This window comes from Leuciscus leuciscus (genome assembly GCF_965113295.1).
Source record: "Leuciscus leuciscus genome assembly, chromosome: 5".
NCBI lineage: Eukaryota > Metazoa > Chordata > Actinopteri > Cypriniformes > Leuciscidae > Leuciscus > Leuciscus leuciscus.
In genome coordinates, this window is record NC_138729.1 from 27,245,171 (window position 1) to 27,258,645 (window position 13,475).

At 36.5% G+C, this 13,475-nt stretch overlaps 1 protein-coding gene across 2 annotated transcripts in view; it reads right to left on the minus strand.

Moving 5' to 3' along the window:
- The window catches only part of fras1 (Fraser extracellular matrix complex subunit 1), a 118,854-nt gene that overhangs the window by 57,635 nt on the left and 47,744 nt on the right, over window positions 1–13,475 (minus strand). For both annotated transcript variants that reach the window (XM_082168737.1, XM_082168736.1), the window contains exons 14-21: window positions 13,142–13,276; window positions 8,924–9,067; window positions 7,941–8,081; window positions 7,205–7,345; window positions 5,786–5,953; window positions 2,627–2,767; window positions 2,363–2,506; window positions 834–989 (exon numbers count right to left, since the gene is read on the minus strand). In XM_082168737.1, coding sequence (XP_082024863.1) covers window positions 834–989; window positions 2,363–2,506; window positions 2,627–2,767; window positions 5,786–5,953; window positions 7,205–7,345; window positions 7,941–8,081; window positions 8,924–9,067; window positions 13,142–13,276 — 1,170 coding nt within the window. The remainder of the gene's footprint in view (window positions 1–833; window positions 990–2,362; window positions 2,507–2,626; window positions 2,768–5,785; window positions 5,954–7,204; window positions 7,346–7,940; window positions 8,082–8,923; window positions 9,068–13,141; window positions 13,277–13,475) is intronic.

Consider the following 13,475-nt stretch of genomic DNA (forward strand, 5'->3'; position numbering starts at 1 on the left):
CTCATCTACACTGTCAGCAGAGGAGCCACTTTCAAAGCATCACAGGTAATTGCATCAGGGTTATGAAAACAGAGGCTCTGGCTATATTACATTGAGAGATCACGTAGAATGACAAACCTGTGCATAAAGAGGATGCTGGCATTGAGATTAGACACTGCGTGACTAATGATGCTCATTCTACATAATGAAACTCATGCTGGAAATAAAGCAGCACACGGTTTTCTCAGAGGAAGACAGTTAGATGATGTTAAAAAATTTGATGAATTATCATTGCAGATGCAGATTAGGGTACAACATAAGCATATTGTGACAATCTTATCACCATGGTTGCGATATTGCAATTATAGTTATAAAACAGGAAAAGATGTGTATAATCAGTTAATAAAAAAGGACAGTGAAGCTCCATTCTCCCTATTATTTATTCATATAGATGTACTAGATATCAATTCACACAAGTAATTTGTTAATTGTAACTTACAAATAACTAGAAATGATTTGATACTGTACATTAATCTTAGGTTTTCGCCACCACATCTCGCATATTTGCCATCACAAATTCATTGCAAATTACGTTTCCCCTATACATTATTAGTAGAATTGTATTCAAAAAATTGTATTATAATATGAATTTAATAGGAGACCTTACAATAAGTCTTACTAACAAAAACAATGCGTGTTATTGCTTGATCTGATATTGTTTTGCATAAAAATGCAGTGAATCATGTGTAGCCTGATAAAAAAAAAAAAAAAAAAATTCTGTCTGTTCGCATCTGGTTCTGGGAATGTACTTTATTTTTTGCTCTAAATGTACTTTCTTTCTCATTTTAACTTACTTTTGCAGGCTCCGTGCCACCGATAGTATTTGAGTGGGCACTGCGGTACACAGCGATCTCCCAGCAGCAGCATCCTGGGAACCTTACACCACAAACAAACAGAGCCAGAGCCTGACTGCAGGTCTGCCACACACCGCTGGCATCCCTCCTCACACTCTGACAGAGAAACAGAGACAGACAGCGTATATTATTATGATGCATATCCAGTAGAACATCCCGAACTGAGGAGAGGAAATGGAGGAAAAAAAGATTGTATCTTAACAATGTTCTAAAGTTGTAAAAGTAAACACTCTTTTATCTGTATATCCTCTCTCACTCCTAATCAGCTGTGGGAGTTGACTGGCTTCATTGCCATGAGGGCACTGATAATAAAGAGATGCATATCAGCCAATGAAATCCTCTGTTGGCTTATTTCTCAGCCTGATTGATAATATCGGTACAAATTCTTTAAATTATACGCATAGAGTTCAGGCTTTACTGACTCATGTAGCAAGATCTAAACAGAGTTTGTGCAAAGTTTCTGAGGAAAAGCAATTACTCAATCATTAAAAGCACTGTTCTAACCTTATCCACATAAAAATATGAGGTATGACAAATTGAAATAAAAAAAAGCAGGTAATAAAATAATATATCAAGGCCTGGTTTCACAGAGTTTAGATTAAGCCAGGATTAGGCCTTAGTTCAATAAGGACATTTAAGTATTTTTTATAAACATGCCTTAGAAAAAAAAACATTACTGGTGTGCATCTTGAGACAAAACAATGGCACTGACATATTTTAAGATATTTTAGTACAAGTTGCTTTCAGTTAAAACAGCTCAAACATGCATTTTAGTCTGGAACTAGGCTTAAGCCTTGTCTGTGAAACCACAGGAAAGAGGTTTGTTTTTTTACTGTCCACTGTCCTCTCTTGAGCTTGACAGAATTGGGGAAAATATTTACTTCAAACTTTTTACTGTTGACTTTTTTTATGGCAACAAAATCCAGTACACAGAGTAAGAAATGACTGCTCTCAGCCCTAAAGTCAAATGTAATCCAATTAAATAATTTCAAATTTATTGATAAATACTCTATATCAAAATCTGCTCTTTCTACAGTATTTTCCAACTGTGTTTGTGCCTATTTTGACTAAGAGACACATTTATATTTTAGTGAAGAAGGACTTTCTAAAGCACTTTCACTGCTTACTACTTTCTATTTGTTTTCTCATGTTAACTGCACAAAACCTCTTCTCTTTATGAGACACAGACTGGTACTTCAACCACATTTTATTAAGTACCAAATAACAGGGTAACAGAATTGACTAGTTTCATGAATCAAACTGGCTCAAAGCACATTTGCCCATTTCCATGCTCTTGGCATTGACTTTACAACAAAACCTGACGTGCCCTTTGAACAGCAAATCCTCCCTTGAAGGCAAAATGTGCTCAGTTGACACCTTAAACCTGGGCAGGTGCAATGACTTGAGATCAAAGGTGTCACTTGGAAGCACGTTTTGGTGATGGTCTGGGAAGATTGATTTTTACTCACCAATGCAGTAGCCCACAACATTCGGGTATTGGCCCTCAGGGCAGCTGGTTCGACAGTAGCCGTTATGGAGACTGGCGTGGGCTGGACAGGCAGAACAGTCAGCCTGAGACGGGCCCGTACACTCCTTACATGATGGATGACAGGCTGAAGGGAGAGAAAATAATGAGCACAACATTAGATTCATAAAAGAATCCATTGAACATATTAATCCACAGGGAAATGGGTTTCTTTTGTGTGAAGGAACAGAATAACACCCATAACTACCTTGGCAAGAACGGTCCTGAACATGGAAACCATGAGAACATTTATCGAGACACTGCTCCTGGTGAAGGATACTGGGTCGTACACAGGAAGTACAATTCTGGAAACTTCCACCAGTGCAGCCTGAACATGAGGTGTGACATTCTGAAAGAGAAAAGGAGGGAGAAAGTGATTGTTTTACGTGAAATATTGGTGTTATAAACTCATGAACACACTGAAACTATGGATCGGAAACCACAAAGACTTGCTTCACTAAGTAGTCAAATTACCCTTAAATAATAATAAATAATATTGGGCAGTCATCCGTGAGGGGCTGTCGCTCTCGTCTTTTTATTTGTTTATTTTGTGTGTTTTCTTTAAATTGAAGGTTCGCCGGTTCCCGCCTCCTTCTTCCCTGAACTGCAAACATTGTTCAAATCAGCTGTGCCATCAGAGGAATAATTAACATTTTAAAATATATTAAAAGAGAAATAGCTTTTTTACATTGTAATAATACTTCATAATATTGTTTTGAATTTAAAACAAAATTATGTACATGTAAAATATTGACAAAAATAAAACTTTTACACGTGTGCATTCCCACATCTACTTATTAACTTAAATGATCAGTAAGTTAGTGAACCAACTTCATCACAGGGCTTAGGACTGCTGTTTTGTAGACACAATGCTCAATCTGCCTTTAAGCTACGTATGTAGAGAAAAGGCATTTCCTCTAAAAAGGCTGTCAGTCAGAGAGCTGAGCCATGTGCACACGGCTGAATGAAAGCAGTGGGCTCTGTCACGGGTGTAAAGTCTGGACTCGTCTCCACTACTCTACCAGATTAAATGTGAGAGACGTTTGGTAGACAAATGCAGACAACACACACCCAAACATAAATAATAACTGAAAAATACAAAGGCCCATGACAATCTTCTTGATTTGGAGTAAAGCCCTTAGGACACATGTGTCAACAGCCATGCTCCGATGTGACCAAAGTTGTCTGCTTCTCTTTAAATTATTTGTCTGTTCAGCCAGGTTTCATTGTCAATCAGAACAAAGGGTTTTATCTACCCCCATAATTCAGTACATTCCCCAAAGGAGAATAGTAGGTGTGCTAAATACTAACCCAGGTCATTTGTATTCTATTGTGTGAATTGGAGACAGGGCTAAGCTTTCTGTTAATGCAATTCACACACACAATAAACATGCCTAAAGGCCTCACATATTGATCATTTTTTCTTTTAAATCACATTTCAGCACATGGGGTGTGTTCTGAAATGAAGCCAGAAAGATGGGAATGGTGCATCCGTTTTGGAGGTTAGTGTTCACATGGTCTGAATCCTTTAATGCACTCTTAATCGATTTTTAAATGCACACCATAGTTTTAAAGTCTGAGACAGGATACTGTTTAATATGTGCTTGAATGCTGACCTTTACTTACACTTGCATACAATTGCAATTAACTATTTCTACTTTCATTAATGTGACATAAACATACTACTGTATGAATAAACAGTGGCAACAACAAATTAAATTCAAATCATATGACAGCAATATCCATTGATTTTACTTATAATTAAAATACTTGTTGGATATTTTTGAATAGTGCGTCTGTATTATTAAATAAATGCAACTTGATTTTATATTTTAATGCAAAAACACTGACACATTTTTAATTGTAACTTAAGCGTCCAATTACTTCTTGAATTTGCAGTGTATGGAAATGTCTGAATCAACATTTCATGATATTACTAATTATTTCAATGCATGGATCTGTAAAACACCAATGAGTGCTATTAATAAAGGTATAATGGTTGGCCACACTAAATTGAATTTAAGATCTCATCACGCTATTGAGTCAGACTAACACACACACACACACACACACACACACACAGAAGGTCTGCAGAGAGACTGACTTTAAAGGGATTTACAGATTGGAATTTCCTCTGCATGATATCTGATCCCATCAGCACACACACACACACACACACACACACACACACACACACACACACACACACACACACACACACACACACACACACACACACACACACACACACAAGTAGCCCTGAGGAAGCTCAACATTTGCCTGAGCATGCTGGCTCAACACAAAGGTCTTCATTGAAGAAAGAGGCACTTGTCATTATTATAGTATTGAGCTTCATGACAGTGGACCCACTGAATGAACACCCCGCTGGCCACTCTCTCACTACCTTCAGTAACGTGCTTTAAAGCCCAAAAAAAAATATATATTTATTTTTTTATTACTTTTACAGCATTTATTAATCTTGGTTAATGTTAATTTCTACATATTAATATATTGCTAACATTTCAAGTTGCATAAATATTAAAATATTATGAACAAAAATGGATTAGCAATGAATAACAGTATTTATAAAGTAACATTAAACTAGATTAATAAATGCTTAAATGATATGCTTCATGATACCAAATTCCTTAAACAATTGAACCTCATAGTTAAGTGTTACCAATTAATTTAATTTAATATTTCATTATAAGCAATTTCATTCAGATACAATTGCAAAAGTTATTTGATCATATTCAGACAAATAAAAACTGCAGAACATTTCAGTTATGCACCGTGTTTGACACATACTGGAGCCAAAACTTCCCTGTGAAGCTCTCAGTATGTGGGAACATCATAAACACAGAAATGATTCACTGTGCAAAATTCAGACACCATTCAACGTGACTGTAAAAGCAACTGTAAATGTTATTGAGTGCTATAGAAGTGAGGTATTGGTGGTACTAAGCCTGCAGTCCTTGATGAATGTACAAAAAAAATATGTTAACATTCTGTTTCTGTGTACATTTTTGTGTTCCTGTATGACGGCTCACAACAGAATGTCATTCTTAATCCTTTTTGGCAGGATTCGGTCAGGATTTGAATTTTTAATGAAAATCGTTTTCCAGAGGGTGTTTAACATCCTGTACAGCAGCCCTGGTGTATCTAAAATAAACTGCAGATCTTCAGTCATCAAGGATAAAGACATTGGGAATAGCTAGTGCAAACAACCTGCAGTGTGTCACTCAACACAACAGCGTTTATCCTGCCATCAATTCATAATCAGTGAGCTACTGAGAATCAAATATCATAGCGTATGTGTCTTCATGTTTAGAGAAAAATGTAAGGATATATCTTCTTTTTTTCTCACCTCTGCAAGTCTGATCCGTGTCAAGGTAATGCTGTGGCCTGCAGGTAGACGTACAGGACCCGTGAGAGACATGTCCATTCTGAGGCTGCAGAACCTCTTCCTGTTTGACACACTGCAAGCAGTCTGAGGAGTCCGGACCCACACAGACCCTACAGGATACATGACACCCTGCATAGAGAAGGAAATGAGTTGAAAATAAAGTTCATATACACATGTGACACACTCTCTCTGACTTTAACTGACTAAACCTAAACATTAGCCATTTCATGTTATACCTCATAAATATAATTAGACAATTTACACTTAATAGCTGCTTTTTCGAGGGGATCATGAGGTACACCCACTCAATTTATGATTTCATACATGCATCCACACACATTTTTTTTCCCACCATGGTGGGGACATTGTACATTGATTTCTATTGTTTTTATACTGAGCTAATGATATTATCTATTTAAGGCGTTTTTAGTATACTACCATTCAAAAGTTTGGGATCAGTAGTAACAACAACAACAACAACAAAAAACTCAGTAAAACAATAATACAAAACAGTAAAAATGTTAAAATTGTGAAATATTATAATTCAAAATTACTGTTTTCTATTTTTTTTTTTTTTTTTTTTTTACTGTGATGACAAAGCTGAATATTTAGCAGTCAGTGTCACATGATCCTTCAGAAATCATTTTAATATGCTGCCCAAGAAACATTTTTAATCATTATCACAGTTGAAAAACGTTATGGAATCCGTGATACAGTGGGGGTTTTCCAGACTCTTTGTTAAACAAAGTTTAAAGAACAGCCTTTTGAAATAGAAATCTTTTGTAACTTTATAAATTACTTAATTTTTTTTTTGCAATTTAATGCATATTTGCAGAATAAAAATGTCAATTTCTTTAAAAACAATCTTACTAACCCCAAACTTTTGAAAAGTAGTGTATATTTTTTATACTCTCAGCCTTATCAGCCTAAATATATATGTACATATATCCAGTCTACAACAAATACACTTCTATGAACAAGCAGTTTGAATCTCCACACAGAGCCAGAGTAGGTTATCTGTATTCAGGACACACACACACACACACACACACACACACACACACACACACACACACACACACACACACACACACTCACCCGCAATGCAGTACTGATTGACACACCAGGGCAGGGGACAACTACACCCAAATGGCTACAAATAACAGCTCACTTGCCTTTCCTCACTACCTTATAATTGCAACCTGTTATCTATCTATCTACCTATCTAGTGGTCGAATCAAATCGTTGTTTAGTAATAACCTCAAACTCTTTAGGACAGCACATCTATGATCTATCCTGTTTTATCATGACCCAGTTTCCACAACATCATGATGTTACAGTGGGAGTGGGAATATCAGAGTTGTATAAATGCAGTCCTACTGTGACAGTGTCCCTCTCTGGAGAACAGACCCTCTCCACAGGACTCCACACACTGGCCTTGGTTCAGGATGAGAGACTTTGAGCAGGAGGTGCAGTGAGACACAGCCGGCCCTGAGCAGGACGCACACGAGCTGTGGCAGGCTGGAAGAGCAACAGAGGCATAGTTCAGGACGGGGGATTTAGTAGACATCTCATGAGATGAGAGCAAAAAAACCAACCTGGACATTGTAACCTATTACCTTTCAGGAGCAATTTTATTTTTATTGTCGGTTAATAAAAATGTAGCTTTAAATACTTTAAATTGCATATCTGTGGTTGTTGTGCTACTTCAGAATGTCCTTTCAGCACTCAACTGCAATCATTAGCAACCACAATCTATGCACTTTCATATGAGCTGGTTAAGTAGAAAAGCCTGCCAAAAAAGATACATGCAAATGGATTGTACACCACAGGATTATGATTGACAGGTTATTAATATATCATTTTAAAACTCATCATGCATAAAACTAACATGAAGACATGACAATTTTCTAACCCATGTGGTTTTGCTGAGAAAACGTAGGGAATACATTTCACGGGATTGACTCTAAATGACAGGGAAACTTTCCAAAGAAGAAAATGGGTTTCAGAATGAATGTTTTTTTCAATTCGCTAGAAACAAGATTTATGCGTTTTTGGTTGCCAGTAAACCTACGTGGAGGTGTTGAACAAAATATAAAAACAGATAAATGTTCACCTTGGCAACTGCCATGGTCATCCTTGTAATACTGTGGTGGACATTGTGGTACACATTTCCCACGATGCAGTGCATGTTCAGGCGGGCAGCTCATGCAGCTGGGGTTGTCAGGTTGACAGGTTGCACAGGAGGGGTCACAAGCTACAACAGGATAAAAATATATTTAAAATATCAGACATATTGATATAAAACGAAGACAGCTACACTGTTAAAATGATTTCAATAAAACACAGATTATTAAGTATTTTTTGCAAGAAATGTCATGTTTAATGTGTTACTTGCTGTGTTTTTGTAAGTATTTCTGAGAGAAAATGATTTGAAAAGACATCTTACACCAAATATTTTTCAGTGTACAACCCCATATGACTAAAATATCCCAATCAAAATGAGAAACAACATTCATAATAGAACAAATTAATGCAGAAAAGCCTTACAAGATATAAAGTGCTCAAACCACAAGCTATTTTTACCCATAGTCAGAACCCCCAAAAAACTCACATCAACACAATTCTTTCTTATAATAAAACAGACAAGCTGAATATGTGGCAGCTAAAGTTCTCCCACCGCAAAACAGACATTTAGAGTGTCATTCTGCATTTGCTGTAGTGCTGTCAGGGTGAAGCTGGAATGTATTTGAGGTGACATTTGTGAAGCAGGCTTTTGTCTCTATGTAGCAGGATATTATCATCAGCGGTGATAAGACATCGAATAAGGCCATTAAAGTCACAACAATATGACTAGTAAATGCTACATTAACCGAATACAAAAATCTAAATACTTCATATTTATAATTAAATAAAAATGAAATTACTGAGTGAACAGTAAGGCTGGAATATATTACACATTTAAAAAAAAATAAAAAATAAAAAAACTTTACTCAATCATTTAATTGAAACATATATTAAAATGTTTCATTCCATTACTCAGCAACACTCAAACAAACCCACATAGAGTAACTGACATATGAATTCTGCCCATCATACCATAACAGTTGCCTTGACTAGTATAAAAGCCTGTTTCACAGTCTGAAACACAGAATCCATCCTTCAGTAAGTGGGAGGAGTCTGAGCAGGTCAAACAATCCTGAGGCCCCGCCCCCTGGCATGATGAACAGGAGTCATGGCAACCTAAAGGAGAAAAAGTCAATAACGTGTTCAAATCAAAGTGAGTGAAGAAAACTAAACAAGACACACACACAAAAACAAACAGCATAAGCTGGATTTACAAGGTCACTTTATGTTCGGGTCTTGTGTTGGCTTTTCTGTGAGGAATAAAAGTGACTTTACTTTACTGTGAGAGAAAACACGTCAGTCAGACAAGAACAAAAGATGACCTTTCTGAGGGATCTTGTAAAGGGTACACAAAAGACAAGAACACACTTGCATAATATAAACAAAGTCTCACGATTTGAAGGACAAACAGAAGCATATAGAAGTTTTTTCGGTTATGTATAAGACAAAGATATTTGCTTGGTAGAATATGTAACCTGAATATGAATAGTCAGGACACTAACTCAATCTGTCTAGCAAATTTACTGAACCGCTCCACATAAATATATCACACAAGTCTTGAAATCTCATCAATCTCCCCTTCAGACAGAGAGAGGGAGAGATGTGGGACAAAGCATCCAACTTGCAAACATCCTTCTATGTAAAAAAGTAGCTTGAACAGATTATTTAGTAGGATGTTACCATTTATTATCTTGAATGAACTTAACAAGAATAATATAAACATGTTGTTAACAAAAGATGGGTCACGCGTTAGATTAGGGTTCAATTCTCACTATTAACTAACTATTAACTACAACTTTTGATTCGATAAACTCCTATTACTGCTTATTAATAGTTAGTAAGGTAGTTGTTAAGTTTAGGTATAGGATAGGATTAGGACTGTAGAATAAGGTCATGCAGAATAAGGCATTCATATAGACTTTATAATACTCATTAGATGAACAAAAGTAATTAAGTTTACTTTAATTGGAGTGAATTAGTTGAGTTAACTTGTAATAGGTTGGCTTATTTTTTCAAACTAGTCAACTTTTTTTCTTTTTTTTTTACAGTGCAGCCGAGCACCCCTTCTAAATCACCTAATTATGAATTATAAGAAATTGTTATGAACACCACATAATCTGTTAAAACAGTCTCTAATCATGTTGTGCAGCAATAAGGTCATAAGACACCTTATCTGATTATTTGTGCGAGTCTGGTGATCAGGATTAAACTACGGGTCTGGGCACGGCGCCCAGTGTGAAACATTCATGGTTCTACATGGCACCTCTCCACAGGCTCACACACTGGCACCAGGCTGGCCCAGAACCCTGAGAAGCTGGAATGGGACCAAAATATTCTGACAGCCAACAACAGAGTGTGAACAAGAGATGTAGCTAACCAGTAGATTTGGGAAAAGCTTGGCATGCTAGAAAAATTTGTGACAGCACACTTGGTCATGTCTGTCAGCACAAATCTTTAAAGTTTTACATGAATCCTTGAAACGCTGCAGATGCGAAAGGATCAATTTGATAGGGTATATATCAAGATATCCAAGTGGTGGCATCATGTGAAACATGTTTGATAATGTCTGTTTTTGGTTTGTTTCATAATAACAATGTGAGAAAGGCACATACAGAGAGAAAGAGAGAGAGAGAGAGAGAGAGAGAGAGAGAGAGAGAAAGAGAGAGAGAGAGAGAGAGAGAGAGAGAGAGAGAGAGAGAGAGAAGAGAGAGAGAGAGAGAGAGAGAGAGAGAGAGAGAGAGAGAGAGAGAGAGAGAGAGAGAGAGAGAGAGAGAGAGAGAGAGAAGGGAAATGAAGATGAAGGAACATCTGAGGGTTTCCTTGAGATATACCCTCTTTTTTTTTTGTGTGCATAACTAATTAACTTCTTACCCATTGCATTTGCAACAGGAAAATGAATCCTTATCACTTGACCAAAATGAATCAATCCCTCAGTAAGATTAATTTCCGCTAAATCCACCATAATAGGCTCAACCAAAGCTGGATATTTCTTCTCCATCTTGTCCCTTGTAGAACAATACGGTCCAATCTTAAGGAGAGGCTTATTAAAGTGTGAAATTGAAAGAGAGTGGGGACTGGGGTAATTGCAGTACAGTCTAGTGCTCCCAGTCACAGACCAGTTAGCAGGTCACTAATGCACGATTCCCTCCAGATTGGATTGCTATAGACAGGTCTCTTGACAAGACCAGGTACCTACTTCTTGAGGTGGATTTTTATGCAAGGAGTGAATGCACTGCAGGTGCAGTAATGCTCCATCTGGCTTTAATAGCAAAGAAGAAATTGACCTTTTACAGCTAACATGATACAAAATGTTGTTCAATAAGAATTTCAAATGTAAATATAATCTGGGGGCACTTTTGATGATCGCAATGAAGTAAATGCAACTTCATTCCACAATTATTATTATTTAGCATTAGCAAAGAAAAAAATTATTTAGATTTAATAATTAAATTCTGTAAGAATCAGAAGAAAATGTTCTAGAGCTAAATCATTTGAGATAAATAAATGGCAGATGATATTTGCACCCTGACTGTAATACAATAATTTTTTATTTTTTTTATCTCTTTTCTATTTTAACATTTAAAATGCAATTTATACCTGAGCTGTAATATACCAAAGCTGAATTTTCAGCAGTCACTACCCAAGTTTTCAGTGTTACACGATCCTTTAGAAATCATTCTATTGTGCTGATTTATCTAACATTATAATGTCTTGCAGAGATTAGTTGAGTCTTGGGGTCAGAAAGCCTAAAAAAACAAGTACATCACAACATGTTGTTTGGGAGGGTTTCAAGAAAAATCCTCCTCGCTCATCCAAAAGCAAACTCCAGCATATTCAGTAGACACGACTGGAACTTCAAAAGGGACCTGGTTCTATGGTCAGATGAAGCAAACAGGGATAAAAAGTACCCCATGCCCACAGTTAAATATACTGCTGGATCTTTAATGTCGTGGGCCTATTGTTCTGCTGGAGGTCCTGAATATCTTGTTCAGATACATGGTATCATGGTAGCAAATACCAACAGATAAAAAAATCTAAACCTGACGGCTTCATCTAGAAATCTTATAATGGGCCGTTGGTGGATCTTCCATCAGGACAACCATCCAAAACAAGCATCAAAATCAACACAAAATTGTGTCAATGAGCACAAAATTAAGCTTCTGCCATGGCCGTCCCAGTTCCCTGACCTGAACCCTATAGAAAATTAAATGAACTGAAGAGGAGAAGCGCCAACATGGATCTGGGAATCTGAAGGATCTAGAGAGATTCTGTATGGAGGAATGGTCTCTGATCTCGTGTCAGGTAATTTCCAAACTCATCAGGCATTATAGGAGAAGACTCAGAGCTGTTATCTTGGAAAAAGGAGGTTGCAAAAAGTATTTAATAAAAGGGTGCCAATAGTTATCGCAAATGTGTTTTGATTTTTTTCATAATGTGATTTACCCCCCACTTTCCATTCTTTTACTTCAATAAAAGCTTAGCTTTTTGTGATAAAAAAAGAAAAGAAAAGAAAGACCAAAAGGATAAACAATGCAGATTTATTTTTACAGCCATCTTTCATCATATTTACCAGGGGTGGCAATAATTCTGACCACAACTGTAATTTATTAAATATATATTATATACATTTAAAATACATTTACATTTAGTCATTTAGCAGACGCCTTTGTCCAAAGCGACTTACAAATTAGGACAAAATTCAGCGAGTCATCATAAAGAGGCAAAAGCAACAACAACGCAAGAAGTGCTCAAAATACGAAGTTCAGGTATTATTCAGAGTAGCATAAGCCTGATAAGTGATGTTTCAAAGGGAAAGGAATTGTTTTTTTTTTTTGTTTTTTTTTTTTCTATAAGGTTAAGTGCTCACGGAAGAGATTGGTTTTCAGGTTTTCACATACATTCATAAATTTAATATTTATATAAATATTTGTTAAAAAAAACTATATGAATATTTTATATTTATATAAATATGTTTAAATATAAATGTAACATTTTAAATGCATGACATGATTTTGGACAACATTTCTATGATAGTTCCACAAATGTATATATACTGTATTGTTAATACTGCAATCTTTCCTTTTCAGCTACCTGCTGAGGTTTGCACATTACAATATTAAAAGTAGTAAACAGTGTCACAGAAAGTCAAGACAATAAAAGTGAATGAAAAGTAAACTGCAGTTGACTTACTGAGACAGCGTGTGTGGTCCTGGAACAGACCTCTTTCACAGGTGGTCACACATTGCCTGCCACTGAGGAGAAAGGACCCACCACATGCTGTGCATTCAAAGTCATTCTCACAGGTGGCACATGACGGCTGGCAGGCTGGCAGAAAGAGAATAAGTGATAGGGGTTGGGGGACACAGTTTGTGGCTGCAATAGTAAAACACTATGCAAAAGCAGAGCAAAAAGAGATTGCTATTGAAATTGTGCGTGTGAGAGTTTGTACATCAGCCTTTAAAGTGTGACAGCAGGAAATGTGTCAAATTATGCTATAGCCCTCCAAAGTGAGGGGAAATTCCAG